Consider the following 24,260-nt stretch of genomic DNA (forward strand, 5'->3'; position numbering starts at 1 on the left):
TTCAAATTCATTCATAGATTTCAACATTTACATCTTAATTCCATTTTTTTTATTAAATGCTCATATTTTGTCTTTGACCATATTGATCGATTTCAGATAATTGTGAAATTATATTTTAAAAACCAAAAATAGATATTTCGTAAAAAATTAAAATAATCTTAAAATATTTTAAAAACCAAAAATAGATATTTCGTAAAAAATTAAAATAATCTTAAAACATATGGACCAAATTGATTCAGAAGTCAAATTTCATTAGAATAATTGTAACATTTTAAAATTTGAGGACTAAATTGACATAAAAACAAGATGGTCGTACAAGCATTGACTCATCAAGTGATAGTCACTCTAAAACTCTCGATACACAAAATATAAGGACCAGCCCATGTTGATAGAGCTCGAGAAAGTGTTGTACTTCAGTAAAATAAATTTGACAATTCACAATGATTAGTAATGACTTTTAATTACTGAAGAAGTTAATTAGCAAATAATTGTTATGAAGCTTATTTCTATACAATCATGGAGACTCACAAAATTCGAGGTAAGTTGGTGATGGCCAAACACTAAATTGATGTAAGTTTCTTTATTTTACAAGACTTTGTTTGATTCTCTTCCAAAAATTACAAATTCAAAGTTAGTACCAAAATTCTATATCAAAACACTAATTTTAAATTATAATAAAATTATGCCTACTTCAAAATTGTAACATATGTTTAATAAAATTCCATAAATTTTAGATATTGATACAATATTGAAATTTGATTTTTAAGTATTAACTTGCCTTCTCGTTTCCTCCTCAAAAAAAAGTATTAACTTGCTTTCATGGCAAGGAGAAATTTCTAGCAAACAAACTCGAGCTCATGCTTTTTGTTTACTATTTTGTTGAAGGGTGTGGAAATGATGATTTTGACAAGAACGATAGCTTCAATTGCTAAGAAAGTCATGACGTCTCAAAATAATTCACTATTAAAAAAGAACTATTCAATTTATGATATATATATATATATATATATATATATACATACTAAATCTATGTTTATTATTATTTGGAGTCTAAAGTTATATTGGAATTAAAGGAAAAAAGAAGAAAAAAAAATTGATTGCACTAGATTGAACCCATATTAAAGAGTTCTAAAGATTTAAAGAAAGAAATGTTTAAAATTAAACAATCATGAATATATCATAGAAATTTTCAATTAAAAATCTAAAGACATCCTTATTCATTTAGGAGGTGATCAAACTCAAACAAAGTTAAATAATTTATTTTTTGTTTGTATGTTTTTCACTATGAAAAAGAAATTTAATAAGAAAAGAGAAACCTCATCTGCACTATGCTAAGAGAGGGAGGGATTGCAGATAGAACAGGAACAAATAAACTGATTTTCTGTATCTGCTTATCATTTTTCATGGCAAAATCCACAGGCCCAGAGAAAACAAGTACAAGATCAGTTGGAATACGAATCAAATGCTGATATGGAAATGCAAAACTGAACCATCCAGTCTATCAAGAGATAAACCATTCATTCATATTATCAGTTGGATATGGAGTTAGCACAAGGGGATAATGGCATTTGAAACGAAAAATATTTAATCATAGAGTAGCAGCATTATCAACATGTTTGTACTACAGCAAGTCCTTAATCCATATCGAGTATTGTTTTTGTTTTCCTAAAAGAAACTTACAAAATATTCATGATACTAGTAGAAGTCCATTGCAAGAATAAGCATTTCAGCGGGCCTCGTACTGAACAACTGCAGTAATAGGCAAGAATTGGATTGGACTTCAAATTTGGAAGAAGCAAATAAATATCAAGGACACAGAAAGTAATGCAAATTGACCCATATAACAAAAATATTGAAAAAACTAAACTAAGAGAATAGACTCCAATAACATCCATAAAGAGAGAATCTAAACTTAATCTCAAGACTTATAGTAAGAGAGCATTCCAAGTCATATAAGATTACAAGGATACCCCAAGAAACAAATTTTTCAGTCAATTATCGACTTAGGTCAAGTATAATAGATTCTGCTGAAATACATCCTGTTGTGACAGTATATTACCCAAACTACAACCATCCTGCCAATTAACAGTTGGATATATGTGCAATCTATAAACTTCAGAACAAACTAAGTCAATAAAATAGTTGTTTTAGATTACCCATTACTCAGAATCTTCAAATGAATTACAAAGAAGGTAAATAAGATTTAACCAGGAAGAAAACAGCATTGAGTATGGATGTTATAGAGTGGATCAAATGATTTTCAAACAGAAAAAAATAAGTGAAAACGTAGCCGATCATTCAACTCGTGCAAAGTAGTGAAGTGGATATAGAGTTCTCGACACAAGAAGATGATTTTGATAGAGTTAAAGTCAGTTTTGGTGAGCTCAAAATCACTCCAAAACAAGTCTTTTATAGTTCAAGATCAATTTACCTTTTGATTTAATTCTTTTAAATGTGACTTTCAAACAGTCAAGTTGATTTTGGTTGAGCAAAACATGTTTTGGAGTGATCTACGAAGATGATAAAGTGATTACAACCATTTTAAAACCTCCCAACCATGCCTATATGCAAAACCAGCCAAAGCCGCCAGTCTCAGAGTTTGACCCGCATGTGTGACACTTCTTCAATATCTACTCATACCAAATAGCTCATCTATGTTTCTTGTTCCATATAAGATTTATAATCAAACATATGAAAATCTAAGACAACTTATTTGATGAGATTCAAAATTCCAATCATCTTTAACAGAATGTTCAATTGACAGACGACATATTCATGAACAAAATAATAATAACAATAATAACCACCAAAATCAGAAGAAGTATATCTTACTGCGACGGGTGCGCTTCTTGTAGAGAATACGATAACCACACTCCCGGCACTGTATAACATCACCCTGCTTCAGAGTGTTCTCCATTCCACAATCTACACAAATTTTACATCTCTCAATTCCCAAACATAGTCATATATATACGCGTATATTTAGAGCAATTATTCTAACCAAGAAACTTCTAAATTCCCAGTCTTAATATAATCAAAGTAACTAGATACTTGTTAAAAGATGCATCCGATAACATAACTAAAGAACCTAAATAATCGGGAGATATTCAATCCCGAAATCCGTAAAAACACAACAAGTATACCTCCACAGATGTAGCTGACTGGCTCGGGTTGAGGATCCATGAGTCAAGCTTCAAAAATCTTCCTGCAAACCAATTATTGCACACACAAGTAAGAAACAAGCATCAACGGAACAATGAGAATAAAGAAAAATGGGGGTGAGAATGTGCCGACGACCGGCGACCGCGATGGCGGAAGGATAGGAGAGAAAAAACAATCGGCGCGTACCTACCGCTGCAAGGACGATACGAATAATGATGGGTGAGGGAAAAATCAAACAAAAATAAAAGGGAGGAGAAGGTGTAGTAGGGTTTTTCCCTTCTTTTTTATGTTAAAATAACTTTTTGGTTCTTATATTAATTTTAGTCAAAGGTGAGGAAGAGGAGACGAAGACGAAGACGAAGACGAAAGAGAATGAGAGGATGCGAGATGAGAGAGACGGAGGGAAGGGGGCTCGTCGTTGGTTTAAAAATAAATCACAAACCCTAAACTAAACGTATATATTCTTTTACTTAATTTTCATAAATGTAACAAAATAAAAATTTAAATATTCCACTTTGTCATAGCCTTTTTCTTTTCATCTTGATTGCATAGTTATTTAAAGATAGTATAAATCTAAACGTATCAAATATTTGATATTGATATGTTTAAATTTGGGTAGAGATTGTGTAATAATAGTTGGAATCACATAGTTCAAAAGGTAATATTTTTTTAATAAATGAAAGTATATATTAAATTTAGTTCGATTTCAATAGTGGTTTTCAAAATAGAAACCGAACCGTTTAAATTCAATTTAAAACCTTTTGATTTTGCACATAAATCGATTCAATTTTAACAATAGACTCGGTTTCTATCGTTCTTTTGCCCATCCCTAAAATAATTTGTTCTATGAAGTTGCATAGTTTGCCAAATTTTTATATTTGTAAGGAAATCACTTTAAAAAATACAAGGCAAATGTCAATTGACATGATTAAACTTGGGTTACCCCAATTTAAACCATAGATTAATAATTATATTAATTTAAAATTTAAACTATATATTTTAATCGGTTTATACTCTAAACTTCTATAAATGCACTCATTTAAACCCTCAACTTTCATACATATTTGACAAAAGTTCTATAAATCCTTGATTATAATATTTAGAAAAATATGGCACTAACTATAAAGATATTTTCTCTTTTTTTACTATATAATATAGAACTATTTTCAAATATAATAAAATAAAGCAAATATTTATAAAATATCACAATTTTATGTATAGTACATTTGTCTATATAAATTATAGATTACTATGAAACTATGAAAGGAAAATTGCATTAGTTAATAAAAAAGTTTAGAAAAAACAGCTCATAATATTTGTTTTTTGCACATTACAAATTTGATAAATATGATTAGTAAATATGGCAATCAGACCACTTTTAAATTTACTATTTTTACAATTTAGAAAATGTAGATAACATGAACTTTTATGGTTTGCTATTTTTGCGAACTCCGCTCCTAAAATGAATAAACTATTTACACAAAATGTAACAGTGTAAATAATTTGTATTTAAAAAAAAAAACACTTTGTATGTGTAAATATTTTTTTTATAGTTTGTCTACTTCCATGTATTAAGGGCAAAATAACTAATCAATTAATGTATTATTATTTTGAAATAATCAAACTTAGTATTAATGTATTTACTAAATCGTTTCCCGGGTGACCCACTCCTTCCTTGTCCTCTTGCTTCTGCGCTATTTTCCTCCCTTAACCTTTTCTATACATCAAATTTGGATCTATCAACTTCAACATGAATTTTCTTTTATCACAAAACAAGAAAAGAAAATGTTGTTCAAAGTTGATGAAGTTGCTTAGGAACTTTCTGCTTCCGCGTTATTATTTTAACTCCACTTGTTCCATGATCTTCTTCCAATTTTCTCTTTCCATAAAATAGAATTTCCTACTCACAAATTCTCCCGTTTCTTTCGATGGAAGTTACGATTCAAAGGTAGAGTTGATTCCATAAATTACAGATTGATTTCCAATCTCTTTGTCCGGTTGATCGTCCTTCCGTCGGAAGGCGATTCCGGCCACTGTTCAGAATTTCGTAGCTTTCGTTGTTCGAAGCCCTATGATGAAATCTTTCGACAAAACGCCGGATAGGAACTCGTCTTTTTCTGAACCTGTCAGCTCAATCCACAGTCCTCTTTATTCCGATGGCTCTCCTTCTTCTTCCGGTAATAATCATTCTTCTCTCGATCTTGGCGCCGTTCTGTTCATCTAAGATTGATGGGGTAGTCATTTTTTGCAGGTAACAATAATTCAAAATCAGGGCGTAAGAAACAATTAATCAGGAAACGAGGTGGATTTGTATTTCGGGTATACGAGCATGGTAAGGATCGATAGTTTTTGCTGTAGAAATGTATTGAACACTACCTGTTTGTGGAAATGCCATCTGAAATTTATCACAATATGATATGATGGAATGAGGGTAATCTTGTGTTTGTGTGAAATCTGTAGTTAAGTTGGGGCCTAAATTCTTGGTAACTGCTAAAGGTAAATTGAGATTAGGGGCAAAAATAATACAACAAGGTGGCAGAAAGAACATATTCAAACAGGTTTTTGGAATTGTAGAAGGAGAGCAGCTTTTGAAGGCCTCTCAATGCTACTTATCAACAAGTGCAGGGCCCATTGCTGGGCTTCTTTTCATATCTACAGAGAAAGTTGCTTTCTGCAGTGAGCAAAGTATCACTTTCTCTTCACCAACTGGTGAATTGCTCAAAACACCTTATAAGGTAATCTCTTTGCACTTAAGCATTCGACTCAGGGTCAGAAAGATGTAAAACATTTATTCTGCTAGACACGTAGTAGATTGCACACAAGTCATGTTTGATTGATTTGATTGATTTGATTTGACCATATATATAACATAAAGTTCTGATTTTCAGAAAATGGAAGTCAAAGATTTTAGGTGTAGAATGGAAGATACACACATAGATACTGACAATTTTGGCTGGTCTTTTTATATAAAAGATCACCAACTTTTCGTTGGGAGAAAGTGATTGAACTAACTGAAAAGTGTCTAGGTGAAAGCTATGATGTAACTATCCATATGTGCTTAGTTCTTATCGAGAATTTTGTTCAGGCTTGGGATCTAGGACCAAGATCGTAATTTCGAACTATCTAATCTGTGAAAGTTTAAACACCATGCGATTCAAAACTTCCATGAGATGCATAATATTACAAGCTAACCTTTTAAGATATATAATACTTCCAAATTAAAGGGGTATATTAAGACCCCTGCTTTGCAGTTTGATGACTTTCCCCCCTTACATAAAGGTGTGTTTAAATAAAGTTCTTTCTTGAGAATAATTTAAAACTCCACAATCTTTCTTTGTATTAAAAGCAAAAAGGAAAAAGAGTTTAACTTTCAAAAAGCTGAGAAGGATCTCTCTAGCACTAAACTACTACTTTTCCCAACCTGTTAGGGCATGTTTACTCTTGTTAGGCCCAAAGTCAATAAAAAAAATGCATGACGAAAGTGACCTTAGTCATTAAAAAATACTTCCAAACATGCAATTCATACCTGCTAAAGATCATACCCTTTGAAAATGACAGTGGTGTGTGATTTTCTACAGGTTTTGATACCATTAAAGAAGATCAGAAAAGCCAATCAAAGTGAGAATGTCAATGATCCAGCAAAAAAGTACATCGAAGTGGTGACAGATGACAACTTTGATTTCTGGTTTATGGGATTTTTGAGATATGAAAAGGCATTTACAAATCTTCAGAAGGCCATTTCCATGGCTAACAATTCAATGCAACAGTTCACAGATATATCATGAAACTAACCAATTCTGGCCGAAGAAGGTGTTGCTTTTCCTTCCCATTCATAGGAGTGAGTGCTTTTTGAACTTAGGAATTTGATAGGTATTTCACATACTCACATCTTGGAGTGTTTCTAATGAATGTATTGCTCTATATTTTGTATGTATATCTGATGACTGTTGTTTAAGTTTAGTTTTCCCACATCCCTGTGCATCGAAGTGGGCTTGATTGAAATATGTAAAATATCTTATTTGCTCCTAAATTGTATTTTACTCGAACTCATCAGGTACTTTTGTTATTTTCTTTTGATTTTTCATCTTGTTCTCTCGTTAATCTCTAGCAGATTTAGCATGAACCTCAAGACTCGAACTCTCCCAATCTTATCTTATTTATATAATATATAAAGGAAAAACCAATATGATACCGATCAATATAATTTTTTAGTCTTCAATATATACATTTATAACATAAATTTTAACTTCCAACAATGGTTTGTTTTTTTAGCTAGTACCTAAAATGTATTATTGAGTCTATATATATTTATGTTAGATCCACAAATAGGTTGTAGATTAAACTTTCATAATCATTTATGTATTTAACTAATCTTGAGTTTAACAAAGCTATGTATCCGTTCTTTCTAATATTCTTCCCACATTTGTTGGGTCATTTTGAAATATGCTCTCTTAAGGATCTAATGTCTCCGCTCGTAAAATTAGAAAGGGTTAGACTTGCTTTTGTTTTCAAAACCACTAAAAAAATGCTTTCAATAATTTGGATTTAAATAAGTAATATAATTATCTAATGGTTTTCTCTAATACTTTATCAAATGAAATAAAATAAGTTTTTTATTTAAAAATTAAAATGTTTTAAATGATTATCTTAAAACAAACAACTTTTAAATAGGTGTATAAGAATTTCAACATCAAATCTCACAGCATACATATATACTAATTAACATGTTTACCAAACCGTAATGAAAAGTTATGCCATCATAAAAGAATTTCATTGTTAAATCAATTAAATTGCTTTCAATCTTTTTTTACTTAGAGTTATAAATATGTCACAATTATTATTAGTATTATCTTTACCACTTAACATAAACGAGAGGATTTATCTATTACCACTAGCTTTGTCATTAAGAATAACAATAACGGTAACTATAACGATAAAAGTAATGCTAACAACTTGTAGATTCAAATCGTAATAGACCCCACATCTCATTACTTTAAACCAACTATAATTCAAACAAAGTCCATTTTTCAATTTAGCATCCATTTATTACGTATACCCAATTTTTTTTTAGATCTTGAGTAAACTCATACTCAATTAATGCAAATCGAACACAAAAATTTTGATTTCATTTATTTTTTCTTTAAAACAAATGGCAATAATAATAAGATAATTGCATTAGATGAGAAATTTTTTTTAGAAAAAACAATTTATAACATATTTTATAATTATTTTTATTTTCCTATTTTTACAAACTTGTTGTGATTAGGAAAAGAAAGATACTTTCAGTGAACGGGAACAACCGTTTATAGAAAAACAATCCAATAGAGTATTTTATTCTTCTAATAATAAACAAGCAATAACCATATCTTTTATTTAATTAAGATAAAACACTTATACATGAATTAAACACAAACTATTTCACAAACTCATTCACTTTAATCTTTCAATTAAACTTTCTTGAACATAACAGGGAATGGCGTATCGCTCAAAGCCAAAGCCCTTTCTCCATTCTTGAAGAAGATTCCAATATCTCTACACATAACTTTACAGAAATTACAAACAGTCGGACAGAACACCAATTTGTAATCCTTACCATGCTTCTCAATTTTGAACCAGTTATCCACCGTCTCCACTCCCGGATTTCCCCTGCTTCCGCCGATCGTCACCAACCATTGTCCTGTCGATTCATCGAATTTGTCCAATTTCCACACCGTCGATGTCACGCAGATCGTACTCGCCTCGAATTGTACATTCAAATCGGTTGAAACTCGGACCACTCCCTTTTTAGGGTTTACAGGATGAAATGTTGTTGGAAATCCGTTCATTACTTCGAGTTGTTCTTGAACGACGTTGAGTGGACATTTCTCCGATTGGAGGTTGCCTAGGGTTAGGCCGCCGCCTCTGCCGCGGAAAACGGGGAGGATGTAGTAGTTGACGCCGGCTCGGAGCTTCTTGCCGTCGATGTCGAGGACGGCCTCCGGCGAAGCGTCGGCTGTGGAGAAGCGAATCAGCTGGGTTGAGGCAAGGAGAATGAAAAGAAAATAGAATAATATTCCGAAATTCTTCATTTTATTTATTAACAATGTGGACTTTCTTTTGTTGGGTTGCTTAATTCGATAGGGAAAGGTTTTGTATTTATAGCGTAGAGGAGAGCGAGAGTCGAAATTGCTCACTATTTTCTCTCCTTCTATTAGATCAAATGCATCATTTTCCAACTTGCCGCCATGACGTGGCAGTACGTTTGCATGGGTTTCATATTAGATTGTTGAATATTGATGTCTTAATAATTATTTAATATGGACTAAGACTTATTTAGTTGATAATCCAAATTTTATTTCATGTTTAGTGAGTTTTAGCAAATTCAATAGTAAAACCTTTTTTTATTATTATGTTTTTATTATATTTAGATTTAAAGTATCAAACTACAAAATTTATAATTATATTAAATAAAGATTAAGAAAAAATTAAAAGTATAATATGTTATCAAGTTATAAACTCAATTACTCCAAAAAAAATTAAAATATACATTATAAATTATATAGTATTACAAAATAATTACCATACAAAAAATAAATCAATAATGGTTTATTCTCAAATAATATTTAATGGGTAACTATAGCTACTTTTCCAAATAATTGTTTAACTTATGATTAAAATTAATCTTTTATTAACATAAAATAAAACTTTGTTTTTATTCAATCTTTCGTTTATTTTTACAATTTTTTTCATAATCTAAAAAAATATGCTGATTGGAAAAGAAAGAAAAAGTTTTTTTTGGTAATATATTATGATCTAAAATGTTGGGGTGTTACATTATGCTCAAAGTTGGTCACATGCAACTCTATTGAATTCCAAAATCGTTATTAAATTTTTTAAAATTTCAAAATCAATTAATTTTTCAATTTTCCACATTGAATTAACTACAACAAAAGTAATGAATTGTTTTTCCAGTTCTTAATATATCTATGCCTAGATATATACTAAGAAAATAGTGAGAAATAACTCAAATTTTTATCTTATAAAATTAGTATTTTCTTTTTCAACTTATATGCTTGATCATTTTTGGTGCATCTAGGTAGTGTACATTTATTCAAATCTTCCCAAATATTAAAAGTGTATATATATTAAGCCTACTGTGTTATAAGATAAACATGTGAGATTGGATAAAGTTTGTAAAGTCAAACTATTAAACTTCATGTGATTGTATTCAATATATAATATCTCTTTGAATATTGAGAATTGTTGACTGTGATTCAAAGAGCCTTTTTTTAAATTATATTTCTGTGAATTTAAAAATAAATTAAATACAAATCTGTGAACCAAAGGCTTTTAATTTTCCTTCTTCTCTACGTTTATTGAAATAAATTAAATTTCCGACGACTTCTTTTTCCCTTATTTTTAAAAACCATATTAGTTTGAAAAATGAGATACAATCTTATATTTAATAGTTTATCCATTCTGATGAGATAGATAACTTCACAATTATATATATATATATAAAAAGTTTTATATTTAATAGTTTATCCAATATTTTTAAGATAGAATACTTGACAAATAGACCAAAAAAAATTAAACCACTAACCAAACTATAGACGACTAGATAAAGATTTTAGAGACTTCAATTAGTTGGTCAAATTGTACGTTTTTATAGTCATATTGGTTTGAACATTTACTAAATCGATCATAATCGATTATTGCGATGGTTTGATTCAAAATTCATTACCGATGTTTGAATTTAAGAGTAAAATTGTACATTTTATAATTGTTTTAAGTCTATATGAGAATTTGTAATATAATGCTTGGTCATATATTCTTCCTTTGAAAAAAAATAATTGAGTGAATTTAAAGAAACTGCATAGAACAAGGTTTATTATAACCAAATATTTTCATTTGCTAACTTAAAAAATTAGCAAAACTTCTCACAATTATTCTGACTCTAACTAATATTAATTAAAGAGAAAATGAAATCTATAGATAATGATTATTATAAATTTTTTTAATATAATTTGACGCATGAAAACGTAAGTAGTAGAGTAAATGACATAATATAGGTTAATTCTATGAGTTTTTTTCTAAATGTTTTTGTCTTTTCATGCAATTTTTCTTTCATCAAATACCAAAAGCAAAAGTGTTAGATTCCACTTTTTTTTCGCTTTTTAGATGTACTCGAGTGAGAGTTACAAATACACCTCAAACTTTCAATAGTAATATAAAAGAATTTTGAACTTTTAAAAATGTTAATATTGGATCATCGTCATACTTATAAATAATTGTAAAAGTTGGACTCACAAATAATAAAAATTGAATTCAAAATCGTACATAATCAACACCGCATCCAATTTTGTTGATATAATTACAATTATTACCATACTTCAATAATGTTTTTTTGCAATTTGCCTATTATTAGGTCCATGTCTAGTATCCAATTGTTATATATATATATATAAAGCATACATAATATAACTAGAGATATATATTTTATTTATTTCACGAAATTAAGTCGTGATTTATTATTACAATAGAAATTGAGAATTGGATGAAATTTATCACACCCAAAACCCAACCTCTTGACATCTTTCACATTCATCAATCATAAACTTTCTTGAACATAACCGGAAATGGCGTATCGCTCAAAACAAGACCTTTTATTCCATTGTTCTCAAATATACCAATATCTTTGCACATTACTTTGCAATTCTTACACACCACTCTTGGACAATACACCAACTTAGTAACCTTCCCATATTGCTCTATTTTGAACCAGTTTTCCGTAGTCTCTCACCCCGGATTCTCTTTCGTTCCGCCAATTGTTACGAAATATTGCCTCAAATATTGATCAAATGTTCCTAATCTCCACACCGTCGATTTCACACACCTTGTAGTCGCATCAAACTCGATGTTCAAATCGGTGGAGACTCAAACCACACCCTTTTTAAGGTTTATTGGTAAAAATGTAGTGGAAAAACCATCGGGTTGTTCGTAACACTCCTAGACGACGTTGACACCACATCTATCGTATTCTTTTCGGATATTCCCGATGGCGAAACTTCCACCACCAACACTGCCTTGAATTGCTGGGAGGATGTAGTATTTGTTGCTGATTCTGAGCTTCTTTCCATCGGTGTCGAGGACGGGATCTGGTGACGCATCAGCTCCGCAGAAGCGTACCTCAGATGAGGCAATGACAATGGCAATGAAAAGACAAGTGAGTAATGCAAAATGCATATTTGATACATTAATGTTTTTGACACAAAACAAGTTTTTGACTGAGGGCCAATAAAATTTCAATTAATTTGCGATCAAAACATTTTTGAGTCAATCATGTTCGTCAGATTCCTTATTAGAGATAAATTTTTAAAAGAGAAAAAAAGAAAAGTCAAGCTTTGTTTTTAGAGTACAAATTAAAAATCAAAGATTTGAAATAAAAGTATATATATATAGACGTGAGTTAAACTGATGTTAAAATATATCAAACTTTTCAATTTTTGTGCAGCATAATTATATTAATATATATGGATTTTTATGTATTAACCCTTTTTAAAGTTTAGGTTCATTTAAAATAACTTTTTTCTTAAAAAAAAAGTCGAAGGTCCAATGTGTTCTGGAAATTAAAAATTGTAAAAGTGAATACTTTAAAATAAAAATAAAATATTTTTCCTTATTTCAAAATATTTTAGAGACAAACTAATTGCCTTCATGTGATTGCATTTACTACTCTTTTAGCTTTGCACATGATGTATGTACTTGACTTTTCTTTTTCTCTTTATTATATATATATATATATATATATATATATATATATATATATATATATATTAAAAATAATTATAATTGACGGTAATATAATAAAGCATATAGTAACATTTTAAAAAAAATTGAAAATATAACAAAATCTATCTGCTATAAATTTCTATTATCGATAGACTTTATCGGTGATCTATTAGTCAAGACAAATTATTTTATATTTACAAATTTTTTAAAATGTTGTTATTTATTTAGTTATTTTGAATCTAATTCTTTTATTTGCAATAATTTTTGCAGGTTTTAAATAAGTTATATTTTCATCCAAGATAAATTAACAAAAACTCAACTGATTGATTAAGATATTATACAAGGTTTTTTTAAAAAATAATAAAAAGATAAATATTTACACTCTATCGAACAAAAAAAATACTAAAAAGACCAAAAAAAATCGTTACTCTTGATTTTTTTATGAAGTCTAAACATTTTGTCAATTTTAGACATTGGTGGGATTCTAACGGTGTCCATCATAGTAACATCGTAAGACGTTGATAAATCTAAAATTTTGTTATATTTTGTAAATATTTTCAACACTTTTGTCATTTACAATAATTCTCTATTCTTAATAAAGCTATAAATAGTCTTACATTCTTTAAACAAGGATAGTGTTATTTTAAATTAAGGTTTAAAATGTTGATGTCGAAGAAAATATCGAGATCTTAATTTTATGAAAAAACTATAAATTTATTGTAAAAATATCCATTACAATGGATAGTATGAAAATTTATTAAAATAATCCAATAAACAATCAATTTAAATTAGCCAGATAAATATTTAAGGATTTCTTAATAATATATAACTACTATTTATATTAGTGCTAATTTGATTATTATTTTATATTTTTCTACAATACAATGACAACATCAATTTTTTATATATATATTAGTGTGGAATTCATATCAACATTTTACTGTATTTTTGTAAATAACAAAGATTCAATTTTTACTATTTATAACAAATTTTCAATAAAATAACGAAACTTTTATTGCAATAAAGATGATTACAACAATTTATTTATTATTACATTGGATATAGAGAGAGAAAATTTAGTCATTAATTTCCCTCTCATCATGACCATCACTATCAGCTTCAAATTCAAACTTTCTTGAACATAACAGGGAATGGAGCATCATTCAAAGCAATAACCCTCCTTCCATTCTTGTAAAATAATCCCACATCTTTGCACACTACTTTGCAATACTTACAAACTGTTGGACAATACACCAACTTATAATTCTTACCATACTTCTCCACTTTGAACCAATTTTCTATTGTTTCCCGCCCCGGATTCCCTTTCATTCCCCCCATCGTCACAAAATACTGCTTCAAGTATTCATCAAACTTACCTACTTTCCATACCGTCGATATTCCGCACCTCGTGTTCGCCTCGAATTGGATGTTCAAATCTGTAGAAACTCGGACCACACCCTTTTTAGGGTTTATGGGGGAAAACGTCGCCGGTAGACCGTGTAAATAATCGTATGATTCCGGGAGGATGTTGATGGGACATTTTTCGTATCCGTAGATACCGCCGATGCTTAATCCACCACTGTTTCTGCTGTAAACTGAAAGAATATAATATTGATCACCGGCTCGAAGCTTCTTTCCGTCGGTGTCGAGGACCGCATCGGGGGAGGCATCCGCTCTGCAGAAGCGTACCTCAGATGAGGCAATGACAATGAAAAGAAAACACAGTAATGCAAAGTTTCTCATTTCTTTTGGTGATTTTGTTTCTTATGTAGATGATGATATTGGAATTGAAAAAGAAGTCTATTTATAGGAAATTATAGAGAAAGAGAGATTGAAATTGCTCACTGTATTGTTTCTCATTGTATTGCTTTCCCGGCGGGCGCCAAGCCGCCAACAGGCTGTGTTTTTTCACTTATATTAAACATATAATATAATGAAATAATTAGACCTTTCTATGGTTAAAAACTATCAACTTTTCAATACATGAATTTAGATTTGTTTCCATTGGTTTCATGAGAATTGAATATGTTATTATAGTTTAATTAGTGGATAGATTTTTTTAGTTTGAATTATAATAACATGTGTTATTTGTAGTTTATGTTTTTATAATGAATATATATTTTTATTATTTTAATATTTTGTTATAAATGCAAATATTTAGTATACGTACATCTATCAAACGTGGACCAAGTGTATATCACATGTATCAAGTTATCAAATATATAAAAGTGAAATCAATAGTGTCAAGTGTATCAAAAATGTATTGGTGATATATGAAATGTATATGAGGTGTATTAAGTAGGTTGATTATTATTTTTATTTTTTTTTGCCCTTTTTGCTTAGGTAAATAAGTATGTACTATAGACCTAATTTTGTAAACTTATTCTGTCTGACATGATTGCAGCTGAATAATTGGGTAAGATCACTGGCAATTTTGCACATTTCACCAATCAAGATACTATACAAAACAATGGAAATAGAGAAATCAAACAACTCTCATTTGATTAGCCCTATGAAAACTTGTTCAAAAAAATTGCCATGGAAAGAATTTTCCAAGTCTCCATGGTTTCATAAATACTCTAGTAGAGACCAAATTCCAACTTTTTTCCAAACCATAAGGACCAAAATCAATTTAACTGTAAAAATATAAGAGACTCAAGACAATATGTTACGTGGAGACCCCATTTTGGGAACTTCTCAAATGCGAGCTGTTTTCGCCACAACCGATTCCAAGTCTTCCTTTGTGTTGATGCTGCAGCAAGTGACACTGTTGTTAGCATGTATACACAAATGCATTCAAGGAGTCACATCTAGTTATATTTCTATTGAGAATGTCAGTCACTAAAGCTAATATTTCATAGTCGATTATTGAAAAAAAAAAATTATAAATGAACTTCCACAAATATTTAACCTCAGATACTTTTTTAAAAAAGGCCTGTAGAGGACACTTGAATCACTCACCTAAAAGTAACATCCCCACTAATTGTCAATTTCTTGGAGATCCAATTCGGAACCAACTTTTCGAGCTGCTCGATTCTCTCTTCCACTTCTCCTGCAAGCAATCAAGTACGTCAAACAAAAATTCATATCAAATTAGGATTAATTACTTAAAAAACCCATACATACTTCTCTCAGTAATATCAAGGCAATTCATTATAATCTTGTGCACGAGCTCCTCCTTGGTAATTGAAGAGCAATTCACAGACTTGAAAATGTTGTAGACAACACAAACAAGTTCAGGCAAGCAAGAAGATGATTCTTGACTAATTACTTCTTTACTGGTATAATTCTTCTTTTGGATATGCTCGTCGAGAAAGTTCTTCTTTCCAGGGATTTCATAGCATTGCAAACCATCCACACCTAGACTCGACTTGCCATTATCACTTTCCATGCCAGAAAAGTTGAGAAACCTTTTTGCAGGTTTACATACACTTCCTACACTTGCAGGTTTCCTTGTTTTCACCTCTGAACTTGGCAGCATTGATCTCTTTGGTGTTAACTGTACCGGTGTTTGTGTCATTATGCTGCTAGAAGCAGAAGACATGACAGACTTAACAAGAGGACTGTCCGAAGAATTAGCAGTAGCAACTTGAGGAGAGATCGTCGGAATATCTTCAAGCAACTTAGCTGGAATGGATGGTGAAACAACAATAGAAGATGCAACTAGTTCTGATATCTCTATGCTAGAAATGAATTTCTTAGAAAAATGTCGCTTGAAAGATAAATGTGGACAAAGTTCTTCTAAAGTCAAATCGGAATCGGAATCTATGGATATTGGCCGAGATCTAGCTGAAGAATTATCAAACAATTGATCGAGAGAGAATATTTTTCTTCGGTTGAAGGGCCATGGTAATTCCCCTTCCGGAACTTCACTTTTCTGGAAGAATATAATCAAAATATGAGCATGAAAGGATCTGATTTAGGTCCAAATAAGAAAAATAACTACGGTTACATTTGGTAACCGTTTTGTTTTTTTTAGAATTAAGCTTCTAAACTCGTCAAAAACCCAAAAAACATGCTCGTTTTGGTATAACTTTGTGTGGTTTCGTTTGAATTATAGCGTAATCAGTTTCTAATAATGTACAAAAGTACCTCCGGATGCATTGCAAAGTATTTTGATACCCTTGAAGCGAAAACTTTGTGTAATGCCAGAAAATCAGAATGCTCAGAGTGACCTTTTACAACATCTAACTGAAGATTGATTATCATTTCCGGTTTCATGCACAATGTCTTCTTGTCGTGAATCATCACTTTATCAATATTCACTGCTTCGGGAATGATATATAATATCTGTGCTAGATGTTTGTCCAAAAACATTCTGGAACAGAAAAAGAACAAAGAACACAAATTTTAGTTAACAAACATTTGGGAGTGATTTTAAACCTGACGAAAATTTTCTAAAAAACTTAGTAGAATTCCTTTTCCAATTATGACTGCCAAGGAGAAATGTTAAGATTATATTCATTATTTAGTATAAGTAGTTTACTTTTGCACACCTGCTTATTTTTCTGTCTTAACCTAAACATTTCATTTCATTTTATCTATGCAACGAAACTATTAAGTTAAACAAATGCTACGACATACCTTTTTGTCATAATCGACACCTGGCCGGACACATTGTGAAAGGTAGACATCCTTTTTCTCATTTTAAGCAGCCTCAACGAGGAAGTAAAGCAAGTAAAGAACTCTACAATTGCCCGGCATCTGCATATAATCCAATTGAGTTCAAGTAAAGTCAAATTTATAGTGACAAAATGTTGTTAAAATTCTTATTTTCTTCCATAAATATTCAAGATAATTTCATTTTCCATTATGTTTAAATCCACAAACTTATCATTAAAAAACCATTTCAACTTTTTAAGTAAATTATCTAACAAAAAACTAACATAAACGTTATGAAATGCTTGTGAACAAAGCTTAGCAACCAACACAAATTTTATACCCTAAACGTTTTAGACACTCACTTTTCTTGAAGTTTGATTCCATCTTCTTTCAATTTTCCTTTCAAATACTCATCAGCTTTCTCCGGTGTCATACATGCAATGTTACTTTCTGAATTCTCATTACCATAAATCCCTTTAGAAGGATTAGTTTCAATGGCTGAAAGATTTTGGCCACCATCTTCAAATGTTTTTTCACCCATTCTAGAACGCAACTCAACAAGTGTCCCCTACAAAAAAAAAAAATTAATAGAACTTTAATACCATGGAACATCATAAAGATTAGAAAAAAAAACAATGACTTCAAAGAGCGTTTTGATCATTTCCTCAACAATGTGGCCTACGACAAAATCTCCCAGAAATTAAAGTAACAACAAATGTAATCAAGAAAAAGCCAGTAAATCAATAGATTAATTTTCTTTTCAATAAACCCCTAATTACCATGGCATACAAGGGAGAAATGAACAGTTGATGGTCAAAGAAAGTGAATGAACACAATAAATTACAACAATATTTAACCCTTTAATTAAATACCGTATAAGATCTACAAAACGGCAGATTAAGTAATGGTAAAAAGAAGAATCAGAGAAGCAACTGAAGGGAAGAAATTGGAAGAACAAGAAAAACCTGGATTACTAGCAAGTGAGCTGATGAGGAAAAGGGGAGATTGCCACTAGTGAATTAGAGGGAAATTTTGCCTTTGATTCGAGTGCTCAATCTTTCCATAAATATACTTTATTTTTCTGACCGTTGTAGGCCCGAGAGACGGAGGTTTATGGGCCAGCCCATAATATGGAGGTTTATGGGTCAGCCCAAAATTACAGACCAGATAATTCATAAATTGCAGGGCTTTCTACCCACGAGGCTCTAACCAAAGTCCTCTATTTCATTAGTTGCTTTTAAATCAAATATCCTATATAATATTCTATTTACACATTGGAACAAAATAGGAACACAATATTGTAATAATTTTTACAAAAGTGCTAATGAGTACAGATTTAAACAAATATTGAACTTAAATAACAAAACTATCCATATTTAATATTAATATTAGTGGAAAAAAATATGGAAAGTAAAAAGATTCCTATTTGGAAAATATATATAATCTATTATCATAAATATTTTATTCCCCATTCATTATTTATATTAAAACTTACTTATTTGGTTTGTTAATTATTTAATATATTTTTTAAGAGTGTCATTTATTAGATATTCAAATAGGGTGTGATTTTAATAAAAAAAAAACCCTCAATTATTTTCTTTTAATAATTTTAGTCAAAATTTCTTCCCATATATTCTCTCCATTCATTTTTTCTTATTTCATTCGTTTCCTTAAGTTTTTCGGTGAATGCATGTTTGTTTCATTTTGTATACGAAATTTGTGAATTATAATATGTCGGTGAAGTTTTTCGATTAAAAAAATTTATACTGAATAATTCATGTCACGTACTTTCTTTCCATATTGTATTGTTTTTCATATATATCACATACTTTACTAACTTCTATTATATCAATTTTCTATTATTTTTCATATATTAAAAGTTAATTCAATAAATTCTTAAGTTGTCAAAAATTGATCTTGATGTATCCTTATATATATTTTATAGACGTGTATTGAATTAATTTTATGATGAGTGGATAGGTATATTTTAAATAATACCCGTATCGTACGTTGATTTGATTATATATTTTACCTTTATATACAACTTTGAATATGTATGTATATAATAATGATCCCTATACAAAATTATTTTAAATATGCATAAGTGGGTATATTTAATGATGAATGTACACTATCATATTACATTATTTAAGTTTTTTCAATTATATATTGTAAACAATTTTTTGTCTAATACAATTCCTCTTTTGAAAATTGATTTTTTTAATCATTAACCAGCCTACACAAATGAATCTACTCTATGGTATCCTCTCCAAATTCATGATTCTAAACTATAATTACCCTCACAAATTAAAAGCTTAAGAAAGTTAGAAATATGAATGGATTCGAAAGTTAGGTAGAAAGATTTCATGCTACTCTCTCTTCTTGAATGTCTTTTTTCTTGTTCGTCTGCCTTTAACCAATCCCTTTTATCTCTGTGTATGTGTTTATATGGTGATGTTTTTAGAGTTTTTCTATTCAAATGGAAAAGAAAAGCATATGTTTCACAATCATGTGCTACAACAAAAAGTATACATTTGTTTCGTAAATCTATTGAAATTGTATGTTTTTAGTTTTCCTCTATTTTTTTAATAAGCAGTCGGCTACTTTTTTTTTTTTTTGTTCTGGGTTCTATAATGTTTTTGAAAAAACATATGGCACGTATCCTATATATCATTCTAGAGATTTTGAAGTTTGAAACAGAGATAATTCGTGACTGGGAGACGTGCTGCATGAAACGGAAATTCTTATTTTTGAAACAACACTGTAATTCAAATGTCGGCTTACAAAATTGAAGTTCTAGAGGCAGAATTACCATGGAAACGAATAAAAGTGAATATTCCGACACAGTCAGTTTTCCTGCTAAGAGTGTGGAATTTACGGTGAAGAATAAAAATAATTTGTTCAAAAAGATCTCGAAAAGATTGTGGTAATTCTTTTGAGAGTACTAAGGAAGAGCATGATAATTCTAGTGAGAGTCCTTCACAAAAGAACATGGTAATTCTTTTGATAGTTATGAGTCCGGAGGAAAAACCTTAAGTAGATAGCCATCTTCAATGGAACACACTTCCAAAAGTTTTCCACGAGACCCTAACAAGAGTGCTATATTTCATTAATGTTAGAATTTGTTCTTAGGAAAAGTAAGCACGGGTCACTCGAACAAAATGAGAATTCATAAGTTTTAGGGCCCTCACAAGAGTCCTATAGTTTATTAACATTCAAATTTGACCATGTCTAACTTTCTAATAATTTTTTTCTTTTTCTAACAAAAAAAAATTAAAGGAACAATTATAAATATTAATTAGACTTCAAATATTTATAGATATAGTATAATGCAAAATTACTTGCAAATATGACAAAATTTAGATATAGTCCTCGAAATTTATTAGCAATAGATCATACCACTAATAGAAATCAATCAACATACTTTTTTTTGTTCTTGGTTCTTTTATAATGTTTTTGAAAAAACATATGGCATATATCCTATATATCATTCCAGAGGCTTTGAAGATCGAAACAAAGATGATTCATGATGAGGAGACATGTTGCATGAAACGGAAATTCTTATTCATTCTCCAATTTGTTATTGTAGAAGGTCATACGATTGTAGAACTTTTCAAATCCATAATATCAAAATAATTTAGAAAGCATCTAGAAAGTACTTTCTACGTTATTAGAAACATTGTATTTCACAAGACTGAAGTTCTAGAGACAGAATTACCATTTAACCGAATAAAAGTGGATATTCTAATACGATCCGCTTTTCCTTCTGCGAAGAGTGTGAAATTCACAGCTAGGAATAAAAATAATTCGTTCAAAAAAATCTCGAGAAGAACGTGCTAATTCTTGTGAGAGTACTGAGGGAACATGATAATTCTAATTCTTGTGAGAGTCCATGAGAAAGAAAATGTTGAATATATTTTAGCAATGTCATAAAATAGGTTTTGGAGGCCCAAAAGATGGACTTCTTGAAAAGTAATTTTTGAAGGCCCAAACAGATGGGACTTCTTGAAAAGGTGATTTTTACGGGCCACTCGAAATGAGAAAATTTGAGGATCCTAACAAAGAGTCCTATAGTTTATTAATACTCAAATTTGACCATGTCTAAATTTGTTATAAAATTTTTCTTTTTCTAAGAAAAATAAAGGAACAGTTATAAATATTAATTAGACTTAAAATATTTACAGATATAGTATAATGCAAAATCATTTATAAATATGAAAAAATTTAGATATAGTTATCGAAATTTATCTGTGATAAATAAATCTTATAAATGGTGTGCATTTCATATAAAATTGAGTATTGTAATTCGAATGGCAAAACAAGTGTAATTTCCAACTCATTTTTGTTGAGTTTTATTTCTAAAAGATACAAAAGTTTTTTTGTTTTTCAAAAGCTAGGGAAAAGAAAACTTAATAAAATGAGGAAGAATTGTGAAATGCTTTTCAATGGGAAAAAGGAATGGTTGCATATTGCGTATGCTATAAGCACTTCCAAAATCAATTACTTTGAAAGTTTCATTAAAATGGTAAGCACTCAAAGAAGTGAAATGGAAAAAGGAGGAAAAGAGGTGAATATATGAGGTAAGGTAAAATGTGAATTTAGTTGAGCTTTTCTTTAAAGGAAGGTAAGTGCAGTGGCCACTAACAGCTTAGTGCAACCGCGTGATTATTACTACCATTACAATTTTCCAAGTTTTGCTAACGTCTTTTTGACCGTCCAATACTTTTCTTCGTGATGTTTTCTAAATATATACACAAAACTATAAGACATGTATTAATGAAAGAATAGTTCGATTGACACATCATGTAACGGTTTTTTAACGCAACGTATATGTTGTTTAAATTGTTTATCTTTTGTATTCATTGAGTATACTTTTGAATGATAAAATATTTATAAATATAGTAAAATATCTCGATGTATCGTGTTTATCAGTATTTTGCTATATTATGATTTGATTTGTTATATATTTGAAAATAACCTCTAACTTTTGTGTTATATGCTTTCATAGGTTTTTTTATAAAGAAAATTGATGTTTCTAAATATTGTAAAATAAACTAGGGTATTTTTAAATTTTATAATATATGACGATGTTTATAATATATTATAAAATTTTGTTATATTTTTGTAGTTTCTTTTAGATTTCAACTATTAACAATCATTTATCTAGAAGATATAATATATTATTTTAGTTCCTATATTTTGATTTTTCTTCTTTTTTCCTTAATTTTCTAATTTTTGAGTAGTTTTATATTCAGATTAAATCTTAAATTTAATTATTATAAATTAATATTTTTTTTGAAGTTAGCTATTGAAGTAATTGGTTAAGTAATTTTAATAACTTCTAAACATATTATGTGAAAATATGTATTTATTGAAAATGTTCTATTAAATAGAACTTGAGTCTCGAATGATTTGAATCGAGATCTCTACTCTCACGAACATGTAGATGTGAGTTTAGTTGAGTTCATTAAATATATTTTTAATGGATAATAAAATAATAATAGAAACTGTAAATTAAAGTGATAAACAAAATGCATACCTCCTTTTCTGCATAGAAAAAATAATTATTTGAAAAAGTACTGACATGGAATATTTTATGGGATTGGATTGGATTACACCTCTTTTTTTATTGAAGTTATAAAGAGTACAGTGAACTGAAACTAAAGTATACATTGTTTGAATTTATTTTATATTTAAACATTATAGTTTCAGTAATTTGAGTTAGGAGTTGTTTATGAACAAAAAACTAATAATAACATGAGTTGAAAATGATAGTATCATCCACGTTTTATTTATTTATTTAATGATTTAGAAAATCAAAAGGGTTTATTAATATGAATCTATACATTGAATTGAATATATATTAATATATACATAGATTAATATTGGAGAAAATAAAATACAGAACAGTTAAAGAATTACACAGGAAGAAACAAAAAAACTCAAACCACATTGGGTTAGAGGAAAGGAGAGAAAAAGTTTGTTCATCCACGGGCTTAGAAATAACAAGTAAAATATTTTCGTCCTCCATACATAGCATTCTTTTTATCAATAGTTTTAAAATGGTACCAACAGGAATGAAATTTTTTACCTTTTAAATGGCACATTCAAATCCAGAAGATTGTATGAACTTTCTGGTGGAATCTTGAACAAATAGAACTAGCCATTTTTTGATGTAACGTTTTCAAATTTTACATAATTTTCAACCAAAATTCTATGTCATCCATTCAAAGTATTTGTCACCTAAGCAAAAACTTAGGGTAAGATAATGCCCAAAAATCTTCTAAATGGCATTTAACACTATCCAATTGAAGATCAATGTATTTTTCTAGGAGGAATCATTACTTTATAAACATAAATGATACATATGTTTGTTAAAAGAGAAAAAGGTCTAAAACAAAAAGAAAGAAGAAAAGAAATGGCACCCTTTTGATTTATTTTAGTTTTTATCTATTTAAAATGTTTATTTTAATATATTAATATAGTTCATTTATTAGAAAAACTAAATACATGTTCATTTCGTATCAATATATATTTAAAAAGTTGATAACAACATCAACAACAACATTTTTTTGTTTATGTTTATTTAGTTATCTAAGAAATCAAGATATACATTGAATTAATCTATAATTAAATGTACTAGACAATATTGTTAACTAGATGACATGTAAAAGAGTATTTTAGGAGAAATTGTTAAATATAGTATTAAAAAAAAATCACTTTTA

At 29.4% G+C, this 24,260-nt stretch overlaps 3 protein-coding genes and 1 long non-coding RNA gene across 5 annotated transcripts; 1 reads left to right on the top strand and 3 right to left on the bottom strand.

Annotated features, from left to right (window-relative positions):
* Window positions 1-1,477: 1,477 nt before the first annotated feature.
* LOC101206748 lies at window positions 1,478-3,568 on the bottom strand. Of its 2 annotated transcripts, none has more exons than XR_968937.2 (4): window positions 3,353-3,568; window positions 3,144-3,205; window positions 2,833-2,925; window positions 1,478-1,749 (listed from the first exon to the last, which is right to left on the bottom strand). It is a non-coding gene; the product is annotated as a DNA-directed RNA polymerases II, IV and V subunit 12 (long non-coding RNA). The 2 variants fall into 2 exon arrangements; XR_968936.2 differs by having other exon boundaries at window positions 3,349-3,568.
* Window positions 3,569-4,895: 1,327 nt separating this feature from the next.
* Window positions 4,896-7,249, top strand: LOC101206983 (putative GEM-like protein 8). The gene is made up of 4 exons (XM_004137484.3): window positions 4,896-5,339; window positions 5,414-5,494; window positions 5,623-5,897; window positions 6,741-7,249. The coding sequence occupies exons 1-4, from the start codon at window positions 5,234-5,236 to the stop codon at window positions 6,945-6,947; spliced, it is 669 nt and encodes a 222-aa protein (XP_004137532.1). The 5' UTR covers window positions 4,896-5,233; the 3' UTR covers window positions 6,948-7,249.
* A 1,250-nt stretch (window positions 7,250-8,499) lies between these two features.
* On the bottom strand, window positions 8,500-9,283 carry LOC101207401 (kunitz trypsin inhibitor 5). The gene has a single exon (XM_004137486.3). It carries the CDS (start codon window positions 9,228-9,230, stop codon window positions 8,610-8,612), a length of 621 nt encoding a protein of 206 aa, XP_004137534.1. The 5' UTR covers window positions 9,231-9,283; the 3' UTR covers window positions 8,500-8,609.
* A 6,062-nt stretch (window positions 9,284-15,345) lies between these two features.
* On the bottom strand, window positions 15,346-18,594 carry LOC101207649 (CDT1-like protein a, chloroplastic). The gene is made up of 7 exons (XM_011652761.2): window positions 18,501-18,594; window positions 17,898-18,103; window positions 17,518-17,637; window positions 17,026-17,251; window positions 16,060-16,810; window positions 15,895-15,985; window positions 15,346-15,685 (listed from the first exon to the last, which is right to left on the bottom strand). Exons 2-7 carry the CDS (start codon window positions 18,074-18,076, stop codon window positions 15,631-15,633), a joined length of 1,422 nt encoding a protein of 473 aa, XP_011651063.1. The 5' UTR covers window positions 18,077-18,103; window positions 18,501-18,594; the 3' UTR covers window positions 15,346-15,630.
* Window positions 18,595-24,260: the final 5,666 nt, after the last annotated feature.

This window comes from Cucumis sativus, chromosome 1, assembly GCF_000004075.3.
Source record: "Cucumis sativus cultivar 9930 chromosome 1, Cucumber_9930_V3, whole genome shotgun sequence".
Classification (NCBI taxonomy): Eukaryota; Viridiplantae; Streptophyta; class Magnoliopsida; order Cucurbitales; family Cucurbitaceae; genus Cucumis; species Cucumis sativus.

Bases quoted from the DNA above. Each gene is read 5' to 3' on its own strand.
- LOC101206983 (XM_004137484.3), top strand. From the start codon at position 5,234: ATGATGAAATCTTTCGACAAAACGCCGGATAGGAACTCGTCTTTTTCT. The intron at 5,340-5,413 runs GTAATAATCATT...CATTTTTTGCAG, and splicing joins TGGCTCTCCTTCTTCTTCCG to GTAACAATAATTCAAAATCA. The intron at 5,495-5,622 runs GTAAGGATCGAT...TGAAATCTGTAG, and splicing joins ATTTCGGGTATACGAGCATG to TTAAGTTGGGGCCTAAATTC.
- LOC101207401 (XM_004137486.3), bottom strand. From the start codon at position 9,230: ATGAAGAATTTCGGAATATTATTCTATTTTCTTTTCATTCTCCTTGCC.
- LOC101207649 (XM_011652761.2), bottom strand. From the start codon at position 18,076: ATGGGTGAAAAAACATTTGAAGATGGTGGCCAAAATCTTTCAGCCATT. The intron at 17,638-17,897 runs GTGAGTGTCTAA...GATTATATGCAG, and splicing joins GGAATCAAACTTCAAGAAAA to ATGCCGGGCAATTGTAGAGT. The intron at 16,811-17,025 runs GTACTTTTGTAC...ATATTCTTCCAG, and splicing joins ACTTTGCAATGCATCCGGAG to AAAAGTGAAGTTCCGGAAGG.